Raw genomic sequence first — 25,835 nt, 5'->3', positions numbered from 1 at the left:
GGTTTTATTAGAGTATATCGAGTCTATTTTATGATGTCTATATATAAGCACTACAAAAAAGTATCTAATCAACTATAATATTTTTAACTACAAAATATTTTGTAGTTAAAACGTGTCATTTAGCAATAAAAAATAATTTTATCTCTAAAATTCTATCTTCATAGCAAGAAGGTTTTAGCTATAAAATTATTTTTCATAGATATAATTATTTGGCTAAAAAAATCATACATATTTTGTTGCTAAAACTCTTTTGTTATAAATTTTAATTTTATAGCAAAATAATTTTAGTTACGAAATCATATTTTTGTAGTTATATCTCTATTTTTAATTTTGATTAAAAAATATTTTTGCTATGAATTATTTTTATTTAGTTAAAAATCAACTTTCTTGTAGTGAGGCTATTATTTTGATGATTAATAACAATGCAATTTTTAAATTTTTGTAAAATATGTTAACAATTATTATCACGTACTCTTTTCGTTTCAGCTACAATATCAAGGTTACTGTCGACATCGACCGGGTGTCATGAAAGAAATTAAAAAATATATATATAAAATATCAATTATATATACCATATATTGTTGTATCAACCAAAATTGTACTCATGCATTTTTGTAAACTACAATTATTCTTGACTTATTGTGCTTATTTTCAACAAACGATTGCATCACTACAAAAAAAAATGTTGATTTGCGAGGGAAAAATTCCCTCGCAAATCAAATTATTTCCTTCGCAAAATGCATTAGCGAAGGAAGTTGCGAAGGAATAAATGTCATCGCTATACACGTGCTCGCTAAATTAGATCCAAGGAAATATTCCTTCGCAAATGTTTACGAAGGAATTTTGCGAGGAAGCATTCATTCGCAAATTTTACAAGGGAATTTACAACAGAATATTCCTTCGCAAAATTTACCCTAAATATATTACGCCATTGCTTACGAGGGAATTAAATCCCTCGCAAAATTCCATCGCAAGCCCTGCTATCAATTTCCCATAATAATTCATTTTGAATTTCTATACTTGTTCCAAACATTTACAAACTAATAAAGATTCATTTGAAATTTGTACAACTGTCCCAAGCAATTACAAGCTAACAATATAAAAAGCCATTCTAACAACAATCCAAACAATAAACACTGTGTAATACAAAATGAACTACATCTTCAATACTAGACGATAACATAAAATAGACCAACAATTCCATCAATCCAGAAAATGCCAAAAATAAATGAAATATAAAACAAACATACATCACGTGACCAGAGGAGCACCGGTATCGCCGTCTGGGTCATAACAGTCTAAATAAGCTTGAATCTTCGCTAGCTATTTTATGGTCATATTTTGTTCCCTCATAATCCACTTCCACTGCTACTCCATGTTTATTATCCGTTCCTCATCTGTAGGCAGTTGTCAGCAGGCAGTTGTAGGGGTACGAACATCGCTATTGAACGACAATTGTTCAGTAGGTACCGTCGGTGCCAATGACCCCAACTCGAATATACAGTTTTTCTTCTCACGGGGGACTAAGTTATGAAACACCTCATCCCTGCTAGTCATTGTCCCCGAGTTGAGACATCCCTTTTTTTATATGCTTCATATCCGCCTGAAAATACAAATATATTCATAAATTGTATGTAATATTTTTTAATTTTGCTTAAAAATATATAATTTTTATACTACTACTCGGGTAGTCTTCGTGTTGCATCATGATTTTTATCATGTTTCTTCATGTGAACCCACTTGTACGTCATCAATTTCTCAAGATTATGCATTGCATACTGAACATCAAACTGAAAGTTAATTGCCCAAATACAAATTAAAGACATGATTATCCTCAACTCACAACACAAGCCAACCCAAGCAAAGACAAGAAGACTAAATACAAAAAACACATTCCGCCACAAATATAATTAAACAAAACATAATAGACAAATAATCACTCCATCCATAACCATGCATAATTAAGAAGGTAGGCAACTCCATCTATATTCATCCATAATTAAGCAGGCAAACAGGCAGACGGCATAATTTAGTAGAATTCAAAATGCATATTTGTATTACGTACTATGAAACGAACCATAGTAGTGTAGAAAAGAATATAGTAGAATTAGAACTCGAATTCAAATTCATTCACCTGGATTGGGATTGGGATTGTTGGGCTGCTGCTGACTTTCAATTACAATTTTCTGCACCATAACAGTAATCCAAAGTAGGGTATATAATAAACCGAAAGTAAAGTAAATAAAGTGCTAATGGCATCAATTATAACATATATAGATATTAAAAAAAAAAGAAAAAAAGACCAAGACAACAAATTAAATGAGAAAGTGAGGGATTGGAGTTCCTGCAACTAAACTGAAACATATATAACAAGTTATGCACTCTTGTACATCAAAATAAACACAAAATAGTCAATGATTTTTTGACACAACACTCTGGGCATGTTTTCAGTTTATACAAGTTACTTTAAGAATTACTTTTTTATCCAACCTTTTTAGACAAAATTTAGAACAAAATGCACATAACACAGTCTCTACAGTAACCGGTACTTGTAAACAATTTAGTTTGTCAATGTAAAGGTCCAAAATTCAATGCATCGCCAACACATACCAAAAATTGCGCTCAGTTCCAAGCAAGACCAATAGTACTATTTTAATTGCAATTACTTCAGATATAGAAACATAAACAAGTGCAACTTAACTAAAACTATGAAGGTAATATTGTACAACCTTCTGAACCCAACTATGCAACTAGTCTCTTATGTTTGAAACTAAATTTTAAGAATCAGCTAAGGTGAAAAGAATCAACCCCACCACCAAAAGAACAATAGAACCACATTCTTGAGGCGAATATGTTTGCCTTAGACTGGGAATGAAAGGCCCCATTATCATCACTGGGAGGACTTGATTTCAACTCCAAATGCACAATCAATAAGAGAACAAAACAAGAACATATCATATAACACATTTCCTTCACAATTCAAATGCAATGCTTTTCACCTTGGTGGATTGAACATGAGATGTGCAGGGTAATTGAGAAAAGCCAAAAAACCTTTGGTGAGACCATGGGAACCCATGAGCACACCAGAGAGGGTCAAGTAGGTCTTTCATTGATTCACCATTTGCTTGGTGGTGAATCCTTGAAAATAAATTAGAACAATGTATACCTATCCTTGAACAAAGGTGAAGTACCATCCATAGCTATAATTAAGCCAATCATACTTTTAACGGAAATTGAGGATCAAAGCTTGGAATGCAGAATTGAAGTAAACCTTACCTGAACCCAACAATTCCTCTTTCGTCCTGAAATGTTCAATAATAAACAAAATGTTTACTAGCTTGTTAAATCCAATAAATATTAACAGTTAGGAAGCTCTGTAAAATATAATGCAGCAAAATATTCACAGGAAGCAAGTTATGATTCAAGACAAATTCGAAACTTGCATAAATGATAACAAAATTTGATGCATTTCCATTGTTAATCGCCAAAACATAGTATTAAGCCATAATTAATCACTTATTTCGCCATGAAAGGAATTAACACTTCATTCCAATAATAAAATTAATTACATAAAGGAATCTCCCGTTCATGCCGCACATGGCACCACGAAATTAGACGCACGCACAAATAGGTGAATATATTGATATATATAATTGTTCTTTTAAATTAGAACAATACACATATATATGTTCATTATTAAAAGAATTTGTAGCAGCAAATTATAAGAACAAAAGCAGATAGAGCCAGGAATGGGGAGTAAATGAGAATCTCAAACAACGATGAAATATGGAGGACAATGATGAATTAACAGTCTGTTGGCGCTATAAGGGAAAGGTGAAGAGGACACAAGCACCAGCGAAAATGAGGAGGATTTCTACTTATCTGAATTTGAGCGAGGTTGACGGCGGCGGCTGGAACGGCTGGTGAGTAATGACGGCAATGTGCAAGGAATCGAGTGTGGGTGAGTGAGAAATCAATTTGGGACGTGAGAGGAGTCGTTGAAATTGAAATTGGCTTTGGGATACTGGACTAACTATTGAAATTGTGTTTGAATATTGGGATAGGGTGAGGATTTATTTTAGTTTTGTTTAAAATAAAAATATAATTATCTGTTTTTTTAGGGAACATAAATTTTTACAAAATTCTTTCTTATTTGCGAAGGATTTTAAAATTAAAAAAAATAAAATTGTGTTTATAGGAAAGAAACAATTCTGTAACAAAATTTATTCACTGTAATAATATTTGCAAGGGAAATAAAAATACTCACAAAAATCCCTCGCTGTTTGGTTGTTTTTTTTGTAGTGCATAAAGTGTATGTTTGAATATTTTAGTGATTCAATTTATAGTTTAGATTAGATTTTTATTATCTAAATTAGATTAGAGTATGATATCTAGAAGTATATTCAATGTGGAATGTGACCGAGAGTCTTCAAATTTTAATTCTGTTCAAAACTCTAATTTATGTCTACACTTAAATTTGAGAGTCTTGTCACTATTCTTATAATATTTTCCAATCTAACAATGCATATCATCATATATGTACGGAATATTATTTTTCAAAAAGTAGTACAAAACAATAAATGCCAAAGATTATCATTACCCACAAAATATATTCCTCTTTGCGTTGAATGTATCCATTAGAAAATTAACGCGGGTAGATAGGTGTATTCGAAGCATTCTTGCATCCATCTCCTTGGAAGATAATTGTTCATTAAAGAGTGCTTGAATTTGAAATGTTTAGGTTAAAAAAATTATTGAGTTTGTAGTAGCAATTCCTCCTGGAAAGAAGAATCTGATAACCATTCCCACATGGACATTTGAAATGGAGGACTAGCAATCTCCATCTTTCTCTACCCACACAGCTTCTAGTACTGGGTCGCAAACGATTTTCGGATCCGGTGCAAGAAGCTGTGTGGATAGAGAAAGATGAAAATTGCCTAGTCCTCCGTTTCAAATGCCCTTGTGGGAATGATTATCAAATTCTTCTTCAAGGAGGAATTGCTACTACAAACTCATTAATTTTTTAACCTAACCATCTCAAGTTCAAATGATATTTAATCCACAATTATCTTTCAATGGGATTGATGCAAAAATGCTTTGAATACGCCTGTCTACCCGCGTCAATTTTCTAATGGATATATTCCACACAAAGAGGAATAAATTTTGTGGATAATAACGATCTTTGGCATTTCTTGACAGAATAAGTGAAACATACGAAAATGAAAATGTGGACACAGTATCATTAAACAAAAATTGCATTGATTTGTTTATTTTACTTATGGTTTTTTTTTTTTTTAACGAAAAGTATTATAAATATATTATATTTATATTTATCACATATATGGTATTAAAATCCTATTGAATTTTTTTTTTTAAAAAAACAAAAATAAAAACAAAACAAATTTCAAAACAAAGGATTTGTTTAGCTTATGTTTGAGTTTTTAACTTGAATTTTTATTTATATAATAATTTATTAAACAAAATACATATATATAATTAATAATAATTTTTTTTATTTCAAATTATTTTCTATAGTATTTAGTTTTTAATAAAATATATTTTCTAATTCACTCTAAAAAAATATACACATTTCTATTTTAGTTATTCAATTACAAAGTAATCATTTTAATTTTTAAGAACTATGAACTTCACGTTTTTTTCTACAAATATTGAAATATTATAATAACATTATTACATTTATCCAAAAAAATAAAATCAATTATTTTTAACTATCTACTACAAGTAATACTATATTTCTTAAATTAAGCGTAAAAAATAATGTATACTTTATTGATGAAAAAATATGATTTTCTTTCACATAATATTATACTAAATATGATATTTAAACCAAATTTTAAATAAGAAGCTCAATTTCAATTTCAAATCCAAATCAAACTCACTCGTAGTTTTGTTTGAATTGACGTGTAAGAGGGATTTTTTAATTTTAATTTTAATATATTATATTTATTTGTATTGATTTTTGTTAAAAGGAAGCGGTATGATGTGATCAATTTTTCGTAGGGATATTGCATAGTTATATGTAAATGTAAACGATGTGTGTAGGACAAAGTAATCATGAAATAAAAATAATTTTGTAGCAGTAGCTTCCAAATAAGTACTCTTTCTGTCCCGGCATAATTGACATATTTTATTAGTGATACTGTATTAAATATAATGATATTTAATTAGTTAATAATAATGCATTATGATATTATTTTATTATATTTTATATAATTAATAATATTGATATTTTAAAATAAATTTAATATATAATTTAAAAACTATAATATATATTTAAATATTTTTAAAATTATATTTCAATTAAAATATATACAATATGGATATTATTTTGTAAAAAATAAAATTTTCTATAATACAAGTAAAAAATATACGTTTATTTATTTATAATTAACATAAACTAATTTTATAAAAGAATGAGTTTTTTAATGTAGATTAAAATATTTATTTTTTTAAAAGAATGATAGAAATAAAAAAGTTTTAAATTAGTTCTATGTGACGCATGATTATATATTATGTTATTAATTAAATTAATTTATATTTATTATGTATATTTTAATTAGGCAAAATTTTCCCAAAATTAAAAGATGTATGGAACATAAAAAAAAAAAAAAAAAAAAAAAAAAAAAAAAAAACTGTCATTTAAGATGTGATTGAGGAAATAGATTTTAAATTAAAGTTACTATTATAATAATAATAATAATAATAATAATAATAATAATATAAAAATAATTAATTTATATATTAAAATATCAAATTTTAAAAAAATTTAATTATAATAGTCAGTAGACAATGTAAAACTATTGAATATAATTTATAAATTGCTAATATAAATTGTAGAGTACAAATAATTTAAAATAAATAAGTATATTTTTACTTACTTTATTATTTAAAATTTTATTTTTTATAAAATAATATTCATATTACATTTATTTTATTAAAATATCATATTTAAAATATTAAATATCTATATATTAAATTTATTTTAATCATATATTAATTTTTATTTTAAAACTATCAAAAGTACTAGTTATGTAAAAATATAAAATATTATCAAGTAATTAAACTTCGTTACCTTTTGTGCCTCAAATCAAATGAGTTATTTGAAATAGTACAGAGGGATTACTTAGATTAAAATTTTACTAATTCCCTACAACATAAAATGATCATTTTTTCTATTTCGATTTGTTCCATATAATTTGTTATTTTTTTCTTGAAAATATGATTATACACTTTTAATTAAATTTTAAATTTTATAATTTATAATTTTCTTAATATAAATTAAATTATTTAGTTATTTTAATCTTAGTCTATAATTATTTTTACCAATGCACTTCTTATTATTTACTAATTATATTTTTCTTAAATTCTCATATTGGGACGGAGGGTGTGAAACATAAGTTATCAGATTTTAAAATTACTATATATTAAATTATACTATAATTTCTGTCCCAGCTAATTTGTCCACTTTAATTAAGGCACGAAGTTTTAGGTATTATGTAATTTGTAAATAATTAAGAAATTCATTAGTAACAATAATTATTATATAATAAAAATAATTATAAATTAGATTAAGATGAATAAATAGTTTTAATTAAATAAAAAAATTATAAATTATAAAATGTGATTAAAGTGTATAATTATATTATATAAAAAAACACAAATTATGTGGGACGGACATAAAAAGAGTGGAGAATATTAGATTAAGGGTGTAGTTGTAATTTTAATAACCCTAATTTATGTAACTACATCAAATATCACCCTCCTTCATTCTTTCACGCAACAATCGGTGGGGAGAAACGTCATCATTCATTCTTCACTCTTCTTCATTCTTTAATGGCTGATATCAACGAAGGTGAGCAGAATCAATTATCCATTATTCCAACCTCATTCAACCGTTCAACAAGGAATAGAAACATCGAAGAGATTGCAATTTCGGATGATCTAGCGCCTTCGCCAGTACCAGACGCGTTGGAACGGAAAATCGCTCAATCGCGTAAGTTACGCATCGAAAATTGACTTGAAATCGTGAACATCGTACCTTCTGTGATCAATTTCATTGATATTATGTTATTTTGTTCAGCGGATTGGAATTTCGTAAATATACTTTAGCATTCGCAATTTAATGAGAGCGTTAGTTACCAGCATGATATGTGATTGTATTTGATACAGATATCAGCATTTTGCCATTTATCTGAAAGCATATTGAAATATGGTGGTCAGCATTTTGATTAACAGAATTTAGCATTCCATATGTGCAGAGTCCATAGATTGGCATGCAATGGAATTTACAAAACCGAATGATGCATACAATTTCTATTGTGAATATGCACACAATAGGGATTTTTCAGTGATGATAAAAATTCAGAAAAAATTCTGAAAAGATCGCACCAGATACAATACATGGAGTATTGTTGCAACAAAGCAGAGTTCAAAGAGAGTAGCAATGTGAAACCAAACAATCTTAAGATTCATCCAAAATAATGCAGCGAGTTAAGAATGATCAAAACCATGCATCATAGTCATGAAACGGGAACAGACTGTAATTCAAAGATACTTCAATTTGACAAGAAGAATGCAAAGTACAAGTGACATACTTTAAAGAAAACCATAATCATGAAACACAAGCACATGTTTGTATCCAATCGTAGAATTAATACATCACATTTAATCATTGCGAATACAAATCAAGAAGTCGGACTACCAATCAGATCATCGTATGATTTTTTAAAATAGTTGTCGAAGGAAAGAAAAATGTGAATATGCTTCTTTACTTGGCTCGTCTACTCAAATTAATAGATTAGTATGCTGAGTGTATTCTTCATATATGGTGTTGAATGAACGTGAATATGCTGAGTAGGTTTTTACAGCCAGACAGTAATATTGTTCAATTTCTTTATCAATTTCTGAATATGCTGAGCAGGTTTTTACAACCAGACAGTAATATTGCTTCAATTTTTTATTTTTTATTTTTTATTTTATCAATTTCAAAGAGTGGTGGAGAATCATAGAGAAAAAAAAAAAGAACAACAAGATTTTTTCGCAGGAGATAGACGGTTGGTTGCAAATCATATGTTCAACTCATTGACGAAATCTGCAGCTATATTCTACACACCAAATGCCTTTCAATGGTTTCAGGAGCAACACCAAAGATCTTTTGAATTCATAACATAGTACTTAGATGAAAAGACAACATATCTTATATATAACATGGAGAAGGCATGCGATCAACATCTTGTGCGCGTAAATATTCAAGAATCTTCAATTGAGTGCACGTGCAATATATAGACAAACTCTAGAATGTTGTGTTGTCATTCAATACGCACGATGGATGTATTAGTAGAAACAAGGTGTGCACAGTTCAAAAACATCCCAAACAAATACATATTGAATCGATGGAGAAAAGATGCTAGGAAGATGTTACAGTAGCACCACACAAGCTTAACATCTAGTCGAGAGGAAATAGATTTTTCAGGAAGATACATATCATTGTGCCACTTTTTCATGAATTCTGCAAAGTTAATAGCATCTGAGCCGAAGAATTACAGTTCATTTTTACATAAATTCAATGAATTGCTTCACAACATAGTTACATGCCCAAATTTGTATGGAGGAATGCCGACGGATGGAAATAACAGTTATGTTTTTGTATATATTTTATATTCATTAAAATATATATGATATTAAATTAATCGATTCTTCATGCTACAGGAGAAGTACAAAATATAACCACTGCATATCATTTCATATTGAAGCCAAGAGACAATCCAAAAGGAAAAATTAAAAGAAATATGTTAATCAGCAACTCTAAGAGACAAAAGAAACATCAAATGATGAATAAGAAAGATAACCAGCAAGATGAATCCAAGAAACAAATGATTTTTTGTCAGTTCATATATGATTTAGCTGCAAAGTATTGTGAATAATTTATATTAAGCACTTACATATACAAGACCAAACATTTTGTCGAATAACAGTAAACATCTTATTGAGTATCAATAAACATTTTCTACAAGTGTGTTTAGGATGTCAATGAACTATCAAATGATATGAATGTTATTCGAGAAAATGCTGCAAAATTAATTGTCAATTTAAAAAATTATTCTTGAAATCATGCAACTTTTTTTTTTAAAAAAAAAACAAATTAACTTATTTCTGCGAGCTCATGGAAACCAAGCTTGTTTCCGCGGAGAGTAGCCAACTTTTACAAAAAAATTCTGTTTCTAGCGAAAACAAGGTCTGTTTCTGCTAGCTCGCGGAAACAGACCTTGTTTCCGCTAGAAACATGCAATATTCATTTTAAACCTGCCAGTATTTATATATACTAAGTTAAGCATTTTACTATGTATCGGTCAGCATCTTGTGTTTTAACAAGAAGCATGAGTATTAAGCAGCAATTGTTGCGAAAACACAGCAACAGATCAATCACCAATTAAAATTCAATTCATCGATCAACACCAACAATCTATTCAAGTTAAATCGATCGATCAATACCAACAATCTCTTCAAATTCAATTCATCAAAATCAACAAATCAGTCATCACACTTAATTTTTGTCTTGTCCACGACCTCGTCCTCACCCTAAACATTTACCCTAAACTGCACAATGGAAAAAACAAAACTCAAAATAGGTAACATGGAAGAAGATGAACATTTATCCTAAACTGCACAATGGAAAAAATAGTACTTACCAAAAATTGTCTCCATGGACGCGCCTAGTATCGTCGATTTGAAGGACGGTACAGAGAGTTGAAGAAGACGAATTGGAGACGACGCGCGAGGGAATGGTTTCGTTGAAGAAGGCGATTTGAAGACGGAATGGAGAACAAACGATAGAGGATTTCCGTTGAAGAAGGCGATTTGAAGACGGAATAGAGAATAAGCTAGCGCGATGTAGGATTTTTGTTAAGAAAAACGATTTGAAGGAGGAAGATTAACGATTTGAAGACGAAGGGTTCATATACACTTATAAGTCTTTAAAATAAAATTACTATATTACCCCTGCGTAATCTGAACCGTTCATCATAATAATTATGATGAACGGTTCGGATTGGATCAACATGGTGCTGAGCAACACCGGATCCGCCTCCATTTCGAAAAATTTAAATATAATTAAATTTAAAAATTTAAAAATATCATTTTAGTTAATTTTGATATTTTAAAAGTATTTGTAATCCTATGGCATTCAATATTTTTTTCAGAAAATATTCGTTTTATAAATATTTATTAAATATAAAATCAAACTAATGCTTCTATTAACATATGTTTAAAAAATGAAAAGAAATTGTGTTTAAAGTCAATACACATGTACTATATAAATTTTTTTTTGACATTTATTTAATTTTTTATTTAAATAATATTTTAATATTATATATTTCTAAAAAAAAATAGTATTTCATTTGCCCATCAAATATATGTTCATTTTGATTGTACAATAGATATAATATTATATCAATTGATTGTGACATATTTTGGGAAATTTATAAGTGAGTTAATGAAAAAAAAATAAAAGAAAAGGTCTTGGATCATATACAAGTCAGCATAAGCTGAATTGTATCACAAACCATTTAAGTTTAAATTAATGATCTTCAATTAAGGTTTAAAATTAAAATCGATAAGACTAAATCTTATTACTTCAACATGTAATCCACTTTGAAAAAAAAAATGATAGATTGTGTGCAAGTAATTGTGATGTTTTCATAAATAAATATAATATTAAATGATACTCCCCGTCCGTCTCTAAGGGTCACATTTATCTTTTACGTCATTGCACTTAACATTAAAAATATTTTTATATTTGTATAATTTTTTTGTACAAATATCCTTCTATTAGTATTATAAGACACTAATATAAATATTTTCATATTTTTTTTAATGTGTACTATATTTTGATATAATAATTAATATTCAAATATCAACACGCAAAAAATTAATGATATCCTTACAGCAGGACGGAGGTAGTATAACTTAAAAAGAGAAAAAATTATTTGCTATAATAAAAAATGCATATATTTTCATGGACAAGCCGAAAATATATATATAAATTTGATTAATGAAGATAATATTATATTTTTATTGTAAATTATACAAATATATATATAATAATTTTAATTTAAAATCACGATAAAAAAAACACATTTTATTTTCCAAAATAAGCATATTTCTATGAATTAGAATAAAGATTCAAATTGAAAAACTAATCGCAAAATTTACGGTTGGATCCCTATCCCATGATTTTATACACATATGGTGTATATATACATTATGTGCGTGGGATAGGGAAGGATAAGGATTCATTTGGGATAGATGATTTTTTGTGCAAAATTTGAATCCATAATTGGATATCTTACTGAAAGCTCATCTGAGATCCAATGTAACATATTTTATCCATAACCATTCTCCAATGGAAATTAAATATTTGTATTATTTTTTATATAATATTTTGAATAAAAAATAATTTATGGTTAATATTTATACTCACTTTTTGTATATATTTTTTTACAGAAACTTTAAGAAATATTTTTATCATATCTTATCAAACCTTAAAAGCATTTTTAAATAGGTTTCAATTGTGTCCATGCAGCAAAATTATTAAATTTAGAATCTCTTTCATTCATTGGGCTTCATCCTAAGTCATTGGGCTTGGCCCAACTATATATACATATATACATATATCTTATATATAATATAATACTTCTTTGCCCTAGCTATGCTGTCTCCGCCATTGATCTCCTTTATACACCTTTCCTCCACACACAAATCACAAAATCTCCACAGCCTCCACCTTTTTCATACATACTCATTCACACACATAGCATAATTCACCATCTTAATCACTCGTCCATACACAGTCTCTCACTTGTGCACGTTACACACGCCATTGCTTGAATCGATTTACCCCGCCTCACTTTGTTTGCTCTCTTTTTGGTCTTCGAACCGAGATTTCTTTACCTCGCATTCTTCTTACTACACTAACGCTATTATTTTGTTATTCTATCAGTTCTTTCCTTTCGTAGGTTACTATATTTGATAGTGTGGTTTAATGTTGTCGTTTGAGGTGATGCTTGTGATTGACATATTTTGAATAAATGAACAACACTTAGCAACAACTCAATTTCCTCCAAAGTTCTCGGAAATAGGTGTACTCGATCTTATAATAGTTGTTTGTTGATTCATTGTTTGGGAACTCCGTTCTTATATATGCGTGCCTTTGAACGTGGTGTTGTTCATAGATGATTCATGTGTTGTACTACTTTTGGATCCTGTGTGATCTATGACGTATTCTCACTCTTTCATCACTCATATATGTCAGTAGTTGAAAATAATATTGAATCTAGTGTAGTCGTTCCTCAATGGAACTTTGAAGTTGTTGTGTTTATCTCTTTTAAATTTTGAACAAAAGTTGCTTAATGACAGGCATGGTTTCTAGTACCTCGAGATGCAATGTCAGCTTGATCCCATTGGCGTATCCTTACAACTCGAGCTATTTCGGTGCTGCCTTAATGTATGCTCTTGTCACACAATGAACCGACGCTGCCAGCAGCAATGGTGGCTCTCCAAAAGCTACACATTATGACATAGATAGGATCAAATCAATGACATGTAATCTTAAATCAAGAGAAGAATCAACTACGAAATCGAATAAACGAACCGGCGAATAATTTGGAATCAATCGACGAATACTCCTCTCGAGCAAACACCTTCATGAATCCACACGAACTGTTTGAGGCTTGTGAATGCTTCTTCCATCTCTCACGTAAGCTGCATTCCGAAGGCTCAAAAATTAACCCTCTCGGTTGATTGAAATCACTCCAATGGATGGGTGGAATCTCTCTGAAAAGAAGAAAACTTCTTCAAAGTGGTAGTTACTTTCTCTGAAATGTATGGAATGAATGTTTTACAAGTATAATATAAAGAATATATGCTAAGAAGGCATAATCTAATTTGGACCATACAGTTAATCTAAAAATCAACAGCTCACAACATCTAAACAAAGTAATGTCTTTGATCGGGTACGGGTCGCGACTAGTATACCGATATTCGGGTTCGGGTCACCCAATACCATGTCATCCTCTCCCCCTTTGGCTGCCTTGTCCTCAAGGCTAGGCTCCACCACAGTAGAAATATCATCGGCATGATCAAATAGACTCAAGTGGGAAACATTGAAGGTTGCGTTCACGCCAAACTCTTCCGGAAGTGCAATGCGGTAGGCATTGTCGTTAATGCGGTCCAATACACGATATGGTCCAGCTCTATGAGGGGAAAGTTTCCCACGCCGCAGCCCCAGAAAACGTTCTTTATGCAAGTGCACCCACACCCAATCGCCGGGTTCAAATATCACACGCCTTGCCAATATTCTCCCGTACTTTGGCATGCAACTCCTTAATTGATGTAGCACGCTTGCCACTAAAATTCAAATGCTCACTACTAGGTAGTGGCAGTAAATCCGTAAGAGTTAAGGGGTTAAAACCATAAACAGCCTCAAATGGAGACAAATGAGTAGTAGAGCTAACATGTTTATTATAAGAAAATTCAATATGGGGAATGCATTCATCCCATGTCCGCCCACTATCATTTACCTAGCACGTAACAAATTACCTAACTTGCGATTCACAGCTTCCATTTGGTTATCCGTTTGGGGGTGACATGTGGTAGAAAAAAGTAAGCGCGCCCCAATTTCATGCCAAAGACTCTTCCAAAAATAGGATAAAAAATTCACATCCCAATCCGAAACAATGGTTTTTGGAACCCCATGCAATCTCACAATCTCCTGGAAGAACAACTTCGCCACATGACTCGCATCCGTTGTCTTCGCACAAGGTATAAAGTGCGCCATTTTAGAAAATCTGTCAACCACTACAAAAATTGAATCTTTAGCACGTGGTGTCCGAAGTAAACCAAGAATAAAATCCATAGAAATGTCCAACCAAGGTCTTTCCTGAGTGGGAAGAGGAGTATGCATACCATGTAGCTTCAAAGTGCCCTTTGCCACTCTACAAGCAAGACACATATCCACAAAAGAATCAACATGTTTACGCATATGTGGCCAATAAAAATTAATACTAAGAACATCAAAAGTAGCATGTCTTCCAAAATGTCCAAGCATATGACACCTATGACTCTCCTCAATCAAAACATCCATAATGCTACATATGAGAATGCACAACTTATCACCACGAAACAAATAGCCATCGTGCATATAATAATCATCAAAACCATGCTTTTCACATCTCCTAAATATATCACCAAAATCTACATCATGCTCATACAACTCACGGATATGGGCAAATCCAACCAAATGTGCACGAGTATGATTAAGTAAAACATACCTCCGAGAGAGTGCATCAGCAACTACGTTCTCCTTTCCTTGTTTATACTTAATAACATATGGAAATTGTTCAATAAAACTTACCCACCGAGCATGACGCTTACTGAGTTGTTGCTGCCCACGCAAATGCTTAAGGGTCTCATGATCCGTGTGAATTACAAACTTCTTTGGAAGCAAGTAATGTTGCCAAACTCTCAAGGCTTGCACAACCGCATATAATTCTTTGTCGTATATCGAATAGTTAAGAGCTGCCCTGTGAAACTTCTCACTATAGTATGCAATTGGGTGTCCTTCTCGCAACAACATGGCACCTATGCCAACTCCACTAGCATCACACTGTACTTTAAAAGCCCGCTCAAAGTTTGGTAATGCCAAAACTGGAGCATGTATCAAGCTGTCTCGAAGCTTCTCAAAAGCGGTCATATGACTTGCCTCCCACTTAAACGGAACATTCTTCTTCAAAAGGGAGGTTAGTAGGGCTGCTATCATACTAAAATGTGGGACAAAACGCCTAAAGAATCCGCACATTCCAAGAAATCTCCGAACTTCAGCCACACTAGTGCATTTTTCCCATTCATGAATCGCTGCAACCTTAGCTTCATCAACCTTAAGACCATCTTCACCTACAACAAAACCAAGGAAAACAATTTCATTAGTGCAGAATATGCATTTTTTTAATGTACTATACAATTTAGCATTTCTTAATGCATCAAAAACTTGCCTAACATGCCCAAGATGATCCTCCAAACACATACTATAGACAAGTATGTCATCAAAGTATATCACAACAAACTTTCCAATAAATTCTCTCAACACATGGTTCATCAATCGCATGGAAGTGCTGGGCGCATTTGTCAACCCGAATGGCATGACTAGCCACTCGTATAATCCAAACTTGGTTTTAAAAATTGTTTTCCACTCATGTCCCGGCTGCATACGAATTTGGTGGTAGCCACTTTTTAAATCATCCTTTTTAGGAACAAGAAGAACAGGGACAACACAAAGAGATAAAGACTCTCGAACCCATCCCTTATCAAGAAGCCCTTGGACTTGTCTCCGAATTTCTTCACTTTCTTTCTGGTTACACCTATAAGTTGGCCTATTAGGAATTGATGCACCCAGTACAAAATCAACACAATGTTCGATGCCTCGCAAAGGTGGTAATCCAGGCGGTATATCATCCGGAAAGACATCTTCAAACTCCTTAAGCAAGTCTACAAAAGGAGGAGACAAGTGAGCAAATGAATCAAAATCTATCACAAGTATATCTTTTAGTAAAAGAATATAAAAGTAACTTCCCTCATCTTGGTTACCGTTTTGGCGAATTTCCTTGTTGAATTCTTTGAGACTAAGCAATATTTTGCCGTCGTCTCCCCCCGAAGATTTCGCCGAAACTGTAGTGGCAGCCCCCTTTTGTTTCACCACATCACGCATAGATCTACACAAGTATTCAGCATCACGACGTACGGCCTCGGGTGGTAGGGAAGAAATGCTCAGCTTCTTACCATCCTTAAAAAAATATATTTGATTTTTATACCCATTGTACAAGACAAGCCGATCAAATTGCCAAGGACGTCCCAAGAGAATATGACATGCGGTCATGGGACACACGTCACAAAACACATCATTGCTGAATCCACCAATGGAAAATGTCACTCTTGCTTGCTTATCCACACGAACAGCCCCTTCGTCACTCATCCAATGTAAACTATATGGCTTCGGATGAGCGGTAGTATTTAAACACAACTTCTCTACCATATACAAACTAACAATATTAGTGCAGCTGCCCGAATCAACTATCATGGATATGGTACACCCTGCTATCTTGCAATGACAATGGAACAAATTTTCTCGTTGTTCGTCTTCCCTATGGTTTGCATCTTCACGTAGTAGAGATGTCAAGACTCGTATCACCACTAAACTTAAAGGATCCTCATCACAAACTTTCTCAACAACATCATCATTATCTTCAGCAACTACTACATCATCACCATCTCCATCACCATCGCCATCATCTACATAATCCCATTCGTCATTCTCTAAAATCATAACAGTCCGCTTATTGGGACATTGGCCTGCATAGTGCCCTTGCCCATGGCACTTATAACACGTAACAATCTTCTCTTTCCTATGCCTCAACTCCTTTTCCTTGAACCTTACAGCAGCATCATCTCTTTTGTCTACTATTTTCACATTGTCTTTATCCACATTTTTATCTTAAGGCTTTGTGGAAACTACTCCCTTAGAACCAGTGGAAGAGAAGAACGAAGTTACAGAGCTGGTTGGAAACTTCCTTTGATAGGAATGCCCGGTTAATGTTGGTCTCTTGAGCTGCTCCTCTCGTTTGATTGCCAAATCCACAGCTTCCCGAAGAGAACAAAAATGGTGCAGCTCAACCGTATCGGCTATCTCGCGCCTCAAACCCTTAATGAATCGAGTCTCTGTCAAGGATTCACTCTCATTATCAAAATTTCCAGCTCCTTAAAATACTCTTCTACCGACTTCGAACCTTGCACAAAGGATTGCAACTTAATATTCATATCCCGCTCATAACTATCCGGCACAAAGCGTCTTCCTCATGATCTCCTTCAGTCGCGTCCAAGTATCAATTGGATTTCTTCGAAGTCGCTCTCTATAATGTCTTTCCTTCTCCCACCAAGTCAATGCATAATCTCTTAACTCAGAGATTTCCATGCGGAATTTTTTGCCTTCCGAATAATTGTGACAGTCGAACGCCATATCACACTTGGTTACCCAATCAAGGAACTCCTCCGCCCTGCCTAATCCTCCAAAAGTGGACAGGGTAATCTTAATGGTGGAGAGATCGTCATCCAACCCACTGCGCCGATGATGAGTTCGATCATTGAACAAGTAATCCGAACTGTTGCTATGGTGTGAAACCGACCTCCTCGAAGCGCTCAAATCGCAGTTATGTGAAGATTTAGCTGCGGCTTGTTTTTCCCGAACAGCAGCAGCTACTCCAGAAGGGATCCCTGTTCGAGCATTCTCCAAAGATGACAGTCTATGATTGATATCATCCAACTTTTTATTCATGGTATACTCTACATGATCCCAAGTCGTTTTTTGTTGCATGGATAATGTTTTCTCCATATTAGCTTCCAACTGCTGCATATTAGACTCCAATAGTTTCCTCATTTGTTCAAAAGAAGCCATCCTGCACTCAAAAGACAAACTATATATGTATATCGAAATGTTAGTATCCTCACTCTCCCTCACAACACTCAGAAGGAAAAATCAGAAACAACCACAATCATGAAAGGGAAGAAACGAGCGCAATTACCTCAAAACAGAACGTAGGAATCCTTCAAATGCAATACTCAAGAGAAGCATGAAATACAGACGCATCAACTAGGGGAACAAAACTAGAAGATTCGATCCCAAACTATAAGCGCAAAATGTCAAATAAGGGTCGATACAAATTCTTTTCCTCAATTAAGCAACTAGTCGAAATCAAAATCCTAACGCACCAGGTGAATAAGAATCATCAATAACCTCTCAACACACTCAAGAGACAAACCCAGTGAAACAACTTCCACAACACGGACTAGGAACCCTCAAAATACAACATGACTACTACAAGAATATTAATCGATGCACTGTAAAGGTGTGCTGCTCAAATTTTTTTTTTTCTGTTTTCTTTTCTTTTATAGATATATATATTATGCTCTAGGCTTTTACTTGATGTTTAGAGCATGCCTTTTTCAAAATTGGATTGCCATCTTGGCTCTTTCAATGCAATTTTGCTACACCTTTTAACAAAACAGAGGACAGTGCATAACAGTCAACTTCAAACGCAATTTTAGAGGATTATTCACATCCAAATGTCATGATTCCAAACATTAAAATCAAATTCAAGGAGTTATCTAACAATACAAACAAGAATCACTCAGAAACTCCCAGCCAATCAAGAGCAATTAATAAAACAAACCGACTGCTCAAAATAGAAAACAGAAAGTTCAACCCCAAAATGTTGTACTGACCGATCTCTGTATTCCAGGAATTTTTTTGACGATTTTGAGATCGAAGCACTGCAAAGAAGTGCTCACTGTATAAAAAATTCGATGCCAATTCCGAAACCTCCTCACAATCTAGAATCGGAGTTCGTATGCAAAAGTTACGGCCAAAATACGATCTACCAACAAAACTCACAAATTTCACTCGATTCACCCCCAAATCACTCAATTCCTTGATCACCTTGATGCGATTAGACTCTAACTAAACTATATTGATTAATCAAGGCCTAAGAACGCTTAGTGCCGGCCAAAAAATTACTACTAATTGTGTTTTTGAGATCAAATTCAAGAACACTACTCATATTTGACAACTAGCAATGGATTGGAACTAGCAGTCAATTCTGACAATTATCAACTATTTCCAATAAAAAAAATTCAACAAATCTTTATCACGGACTGGAATCTATAGATTTCCAAAAAAATATGATATCAAAAACAAATTGGATAGAAAAAAAAACGGATTGGATAAAAACTGATTGGATCAAAAAAGGCATTGAGACATGTGATCGAACACATTGAGATCAACTCGAAGCAAGTATGATAACCGCTCTGATACCAAATTTTTATGACAAGGATAGGATCAAATCCATGACATCTAATCTCAAATCAAGAGAAGAATCAACTACGAAATTGAATAAATGAACCGGCGGATAATTTGGAATCAATCGACGAATACTCCTCTCGAGCAAACACCTTCATGAATCCACACGAACTGTTTGAGGGTTGTGAATGCTTCTTCCATCTCTCACGTAAGATGCATTCCGAAGGCTCAAAAATTAACCCTCTCGGTTGATTGTAATCAGACCAATGGATGGGTGGAATCTCTCCGAAAAGAAGGAAACTTTTTCAAAGTAGTAGTTACTTTCTCTGAAATGTATGGAATGAATGTTTTACAATTAGAATATAAGGAATATATGCTAAGAAGATCTAATCTAATCTGGACCATACATCTAATCTAAAAATCAACGGTTCATAATCTCTAAACAAAGTAATGTCTTTGATCGGGTACGGGTCACGACTGGTCCGCCGATATTCGGGTTCGGGTCACCCGATACCATGTCACATTATATATACACAAACATATACATACACGTAGAAATGAGTTACATGAATCGAACATATCGCCAAAATGCAATGCAATGTAGTGTGTAGATATGGAGAGCGTAAGTACTTTTGGATGAGAATGTGATAACTCCAAATATGAGCATATTCTCTGCTTAAAAAAACTATGTATTACTTGCATTTCGGTATGAAAATCATCACAATAACTTATTTATGGCATACTTTATTGATCTATTTCGCATGGCATGATCCAGAATTAGTTTGTTGAGATTATTAACGTTTTTTGGCTCTTTAAGCGGTGATTCTGGCCCAGAAAAGCTAAGGCATAAGAAGGAAGCGACGGCCCCGTCCGCTCAATAAGTGAAGCCTTCATCAGTCATACCAGTGACCCAGATACCTACCGCAGCGAAGCGACGGAAACTCACTGCTGAAAATGCCTAAGTGTCCAACCCGCAGCGGAATAGCCATTCCACTACCAGCCAGTAAGGACAGTTCCGCTTAGCTGCGCTAATGCCCTTCAGCCATCTGGGCAAGCGAGGAAGATCAGCACCCCACAAGCCAAGGCAAGCGAAGTGAGCACCGTAGGAGTTATGGCCAGCGCAACTGCTTTAACAGAATAACCGCCGCCAACTGCCTAACTGCTCAGCGGTTGAAACCACTTCTCAATTGCTCGCAACTGCTATTTCAACTAGTATAAATGGAGCAAGATGTCTATTGTAAAAAAAAAAACTCAGAGAAGAATATACATTCATATCTTCTTATGCACATTTCGTAGCTGCCTTCCTGCCTCCCGAGAGCTCCAACCCTGTAAAGAAGTTCTCAGCAGGAATGGCCAGGGGAGTCGAGACTTTTCTCCTCATCTGGCCGCTACTCTACGGCTTTTTAGTTTTAGTTTTCGGCTTTTATTTTCAACTTTTTTTAGTACTAGAACTTTACTGTTTTAAGTAGTAAGTAATGAAATATCAATTGTTCTTTATCCCCATTTTTTTTCCATTTTCATATTCATATAAATTTGAGTTATAAAGAATCTCGAATCGCTGAGAAAGAACAGAGAAGAATCGACTATCTAAGCCTTGTTTTGCGTCACAAACAGACTCATGGTAGTTCAATGTATTTAAGTACGCGAAAGCTTTGTCGAACTGCTTAATTACTGATCTGAATTCGATTTTGATTAAAAAGAGGTAACATAAGGGTAAAGCTACTAATGAGACATAAATTGGAATAATTAATGGGGCATAGGCGGTGGTCTATTGGGTCGCAGGAATTTCTAGTGACAGTAGGGGTTCTTTTTTATAATGTTCTAATTATGGGCATCATTGAAGTCTTGTTGTAAATCCCTTAAGGTCAAGTATCAGCGATTTAAGTTTTGTATGATTTTGTTTATATGATTACATTACTACCTTCTATCGCCCACAAATTATACATATATTCTTCAATTAAGCACCATCCCCATTCGCTCATTTCATCCAGGATAATCTAGTCATTAAGGAACGCACAACCCAGACACATCGCCTCTTCATCATCCTCGACCGCTCAAAATATATAAATATATATCGCACCTATCGCTCGTGCTCCCTTCCGCTCATCTACCGCTTGCACTGACTTTACTAACCATCGTTTTGCTCACCCCGCTCATCTTTACCGTCTTCCTTAATTTTTGTTATTTTTAGTTCTGTTTTTGGACTCGCTCACGAGCGGGTCTCTTTATCGCTTTCTCATTGCTTTTCATTGGATTAAATCTTGATTAAATTTCACAACTTAAAATTCTTGTGTTCGACCTGAAAACTCACTAGTCAAAGAGAATAAATAATTATGATAAACGATTAAGGGTCTACAACTACATATTTTTATCTATATCTGACCGCTCACAATAGTCCATTACACCTTACTTTCGACTAAAAACTCTTTGTACTTGAATATACAAAATTGTGCATGTCATAATTTGGCGCCGTTTTCGGGGATTTTAAACTCAAGAAATTAAAAATCTTAAAATGATCTAGTGATGCGCCATGATTTACTTTTAAAATTCTGTAATTTCGTTTCGTTGTTTTATGATTCCTTTGTTGTATATTTTAAAATTTTTATTTGGTGTGGCAATCTTTATGCAGGGGTTCGAAGCGTTTTCAACGTTCAACCAGTCCAACTCCTTTTTCTCGTACGCAGAGACATCTGTTTAGAGAACTAACAAGAGAAAGGATAATGGCAAACCAAGGAAATGTCGCTGCTTCCTCCACTGTTGTCCCAACTTTCCAGACTGTCGCTGGGACTTCTTTTAACTCTGCCACATCTACATCGTCGCAGGAGGTGCCGCTTCAGATCACCACTGTAGTCCAGCCTACTGTTGTCCCCCATGTCCTAACAGCTACCGAAGAGCAGCTTGTTAGAACGCTCACTAGCAACCAGCAGCGGATGGTTGGACTACAAGCACACCTCGTTCTGGTTGAGAAAACTCAAGCCGCTCAGGCCGCGTTTATCGCTTCCCAACTCACGCCACTGCGACACCCACCATCATCGCTCCCCCTCCATCTACTACTGAGCCTAACTAGATGCAACAGGGACAAAGGGTTGTTGATCGCCCACTTGCTGAAGTCCCGAGGCTCTGGGAATTATGAGGTGAAGCCGGCGCTTGTAAGCCTGGCCAGCCAGAACCAATTTCATGGGCTGCTCAATGAAAACCCGTACGATCATCTGCAGAACTTCAACGAGATCGCCGCCACCTCTAAGTCACACGGCATCACGGAAGACGCTGCAAAGCTAATTCTGTTAACCTTTTCTCTATCATGAAAGGCAAGAAAGTGGTTTGATAACCTCTACCCCATTCATGTCAGTTTTAAAGAAGCAGCGTAGGCCTTCGTAAGTAAATATCATCCTATTCAAAGACCATCAGCCAAAGGAATGAGATACTGAGTTTCAAAATGGCTAGTAATGAAACCCTGCCCAAAGCCTGGAGCTGCTACAAGCAGCTGCTCTGCAACTGCCCTCATCACGAGATTCCTGACTTTATGGAGCTCCAGATCTTCTACTCGGGGATCACTCCAGAATTGAGGATGTCTCTGGATGCCGCGGCAAGTAGCTCGGGCACTGTGCTTTAGAAGCGAAGGCTTTGATAGAAAAGATGGCAACCAATCAAACAAGTTGGGCAAAGCCATCAAGGGGTCTCTACCAGGTTTCTGCTACGGTCTCACAAGACGCTAGGATCGATAGCCTGTCGGTTCAAATCAAAGAGCTTTCCAAGCTCGTGAAGCAGGACCTCGGTAACAAGGGGAAACAGGTAGTGGGCGAGGTTGTGGTTACTAAGGAGTGCGCCTATGTTAACCAATCTAGCCCGCAGGTCGCTGAGAGCTCTACTGAGCAGACTCAGAACTCAGCGGAGGTTTTCTACATGGCAAATAGAAATGCTCCTCATTTTCAGCAGTTTCAGAAGGGGCACCTTCAAGGACCCGCTAGACTACATCCTCAACAACAATTTCAACAGCCGCAGCTGTTCGCTTCGCAACAATATTATCAGGGGGGATTTTATCCACAACAACAATATTTGCAGACCCCCCATTTTCCGCAGCAGCACCTGTTTCGCTCAACCTCCCACAGCAGCTCAATAGCCGCTGAGTCTGGATGAACTCTGGAGAAATACCGAGCAAGCAAATCATGAGTTCCAACGTAATACATTTGTCTCGATCAAGATGCAAGATATTCAAGTTGGGCAAACAGCCTAAGCTATGGAGCTTAAGTAAAAGGGAACGTTGCCTTGGACAGTCGAGACTATTCCGAACCAACGGAAGGCTAACGAAACAAGGGGTGGAAAGCGGACGCAATCGCCACCACTGCCAGACAGAGATACTAACTTCTCTTCTACCCCTATTGTTGTTAATTTACCTGTGCAAGATGAAAACAACAAAATCCCAAATGAGGAAGAAGATCCATCCCAATCACGAGCGATATCAGCCGCTCGGGTACCTGAACAAACGAAAAAAGCCCCCGCTCAAGCGATAACCAGGGCCCTTTTTCCAACCAGGTTTGGGAAGAAGCACAATTCCAAGGAGTTTGAAAAGTTTATACATACTTGCCGTAGTCTTAAAGTCACAATACCATTTGCTGATACTTTATTGCAAATGCCACATTACGCTAAATTTGTAAAGGATATAATCAATCGAAAGCGACCATTCAAATTTTCCCGGGTGAATGCTTCATTCTCCTGAATTACACACAAAACATCCTCATCAAATATTCCATTTTACAATCAAGAGTCTTAATGCAACCAATACAATGGAATAACATTGAAGGTGGACAAGAACCTACAACAATCACACAAGTACACAACATAATACCAAATTCCATCAAATCCTTTGCAGATATCAGCATTTTGGTTCCAAATACAATTCAAGAACAGTCTATAGATACAAAGGAATAATAGTATGCAAAACTATGCACTCGATGCACCATCAAACCAGAGAACAGAGATAGGATACCTGGAACAGATTGTTGACAGTGTGCAACAAGCAAAACTGTAATTTTTGTCGCTCATGGTATACAGACTTCTCTTCATTATCCATTATCCACTAAATCTACACAATGAGAAAGGCACGACAAAGGCATCAAAGCTACCGTACACAACCTAGCCAGTAATCAGTCCGAACGGTACACAGCAATCACATTTAGCAAACTATCAAGCTCGATTCTTACAGACAGAAGCACAACGCCACTTTTAATGAAATAAGAAATTGGCTTACCCAATGGAAGATTCACCGTGCAAAGAAAGAGCTAGCGATTCGTATATTATTTTCCTTCGCCGCAATTGATATCTCATCCGCCGACCACCGAATCTTACTCTCTTTCCAAAAGAACCCTATAACTTCCCCCGGCGACAAAACCTAAAGAAAACTACAATCAATAGCAACTAACAGCTTCGCAGAGAATTCCATAATGTTAGAATTCAATTCAAAGAGAGCACACACGAAGAACAAACAAGAAACCTAGCTAATCGCAGAGGCTCTCTTCGGCGACTTCTCCGAAGTGCAATCCGCCGGCGATCGACCAAAGCAGGAAACGTGAAGTCCACGCAGTGAGAAGATTAATTATTTATTAGCAGTTATTTTATTTTATTTTACTTTGCCGACATGGAGTTCGGACTTCGCAGTCTCCGTCCATCAGTCCGGGTGTTTATTCTACAATGCTAGTCCGGGATCAAAGATCCTCAAAACAGTCTTCCCTGCCTGCCTACGTTTGATTTCTGATGGGACCACGTTACCAAGCGGAGTACAACAATATTATTTTGTTATTATATTTTAATTTAACAAGAATATTAAAATAAATAGGTATGAATTTGAGTATATTTACAATTTGTTATCTTAATATTATTTCGAAACATTTGAACTCGAAAAAAATAAAAAAGATCG

General features: G+C 34.4%; 2 protein-coding genes across 12 annotated transcripts; both read right to left on the bottom strand.

Annotated features, from left to right (window-relative positions):
- Window positions 1-1,082: 1,082 nt before the first annotated feature.
- LOC127259130 (uncharacterized) lies at window positions 1,083-10,725 on the bottom strand. Its single transcript, XM_051286275.1, has 6 exons — window positions 10,710-10,725; window positions 3,888-4,033; window positions 3,277-3,307; window positions 3,000-3,166; window positions 2,135-2,186; window positions 1,083-1,603 (listed from the first exon to the last, which is right to left on the bottom strand). The coding sequence occupies exons 1-6, from the start codon at window positions 10,723-10,725 to the stop codon at window positions 1,554-1,556; spliced, it is 462 nt and encodes a 153-aa protein (XP_051142232.1). The 3' UTR covers window positions 1,083-1,553.
- A 1,550-nt stretch (window positions 10,726-12,275) lies between these two features.
- Window positions 12,276-25,547, bottom strand: LOC127259052 (uncharacterized). Of its 11 annotated transcripts, none has more exons than XR_007840422.1 (7): window positions 25,413-25,547; window positions 25,170-25,310; window positions 24,909-25,004; window positions 15,431-15,969; window positions 14,053-15,011; window positions 13,670-13,851; window positions 12,276-13,581 (listed from the first exon to the last, which is right to left on the bottom strand). XR_007840422.1 is itself a non-coding variant. In XM_051286194.1 (5 exons), exons 4-5 carry the CDS (start codon window positions 17,393-17,395, stop codon window positions 15,966-15,968), a joined length of 1,332 nt encoding a protein of 443 aa, XP_051142151.1. In that variant the 5' UTR covers window positions 17,396-18,749; window positions 24,909-25,004; window positions 25,170-25,310; window positions 25,413-25,547; the 3' UTR covers window positions 15,018-15,965. The 11 variants fall into 11 exon arrangements, 1 of the variants encoding a protein (XP_051142151.1); XR_007840425.1 differs by lacking the exon at window positions 15,431-15,969 and having other exon boundaries at window positions 12,277-13,581; window positions 14,053-14,874; window positions 14,983-15,011; XR_007840423.1 differs by lacking the exon at window positions 15,431-15,969 and having other exon boundaries at window positions 12,277-13,581.
- Between the last annotated feature and the right edge of the window lie 288 nt (window positions 25,548-25,835).

This window comes from Andrographis paniculata, unplaced genomic scaffold, assembly GCF_009805555.1.
Source record: "Andrographis paniculata isolate CXL003 unplaced genomic scaffold, ASM980555v1 Contig5END, whole genome shotgun sequence".
NCBI lineage: Eukaryota > Viridiplantae > Streptophyta > Magnoliopsida > Lamiales > Acanthaceae > Andrographis > Andrographis paniculata.
The sequence above is the reverse complement of the archived record's forward strand: the minus strand, read 5'-3'. Positions and strand labels throughout refer to the sequence as shown.

Coding starts and splice junctions, on each gene's coding strand:
- LOC127259052 (XM_051286194.1), bottom strand. CDS start 17,395: ATGATTTTAGAGAATGACGAATGGGATTATGTAGATGATGGCGATGGT.
- LOC127259130 (XM_051286275.1), bottom strand. Junction 3,308..3,887: donor CGCCGTCAACCTCGCTCAAA/TTCAGATAAGTA, acceptor ATTATTGAACAT/TTCAGGACGAAAGAGGAATT. Junction 3,167..3,276: donor AGAGGAATTGTTGGGTTCAG/GTAAGGTTTACT, acceptor GTTCAAGGATAG/GTATACATTGTTCTAATTTA.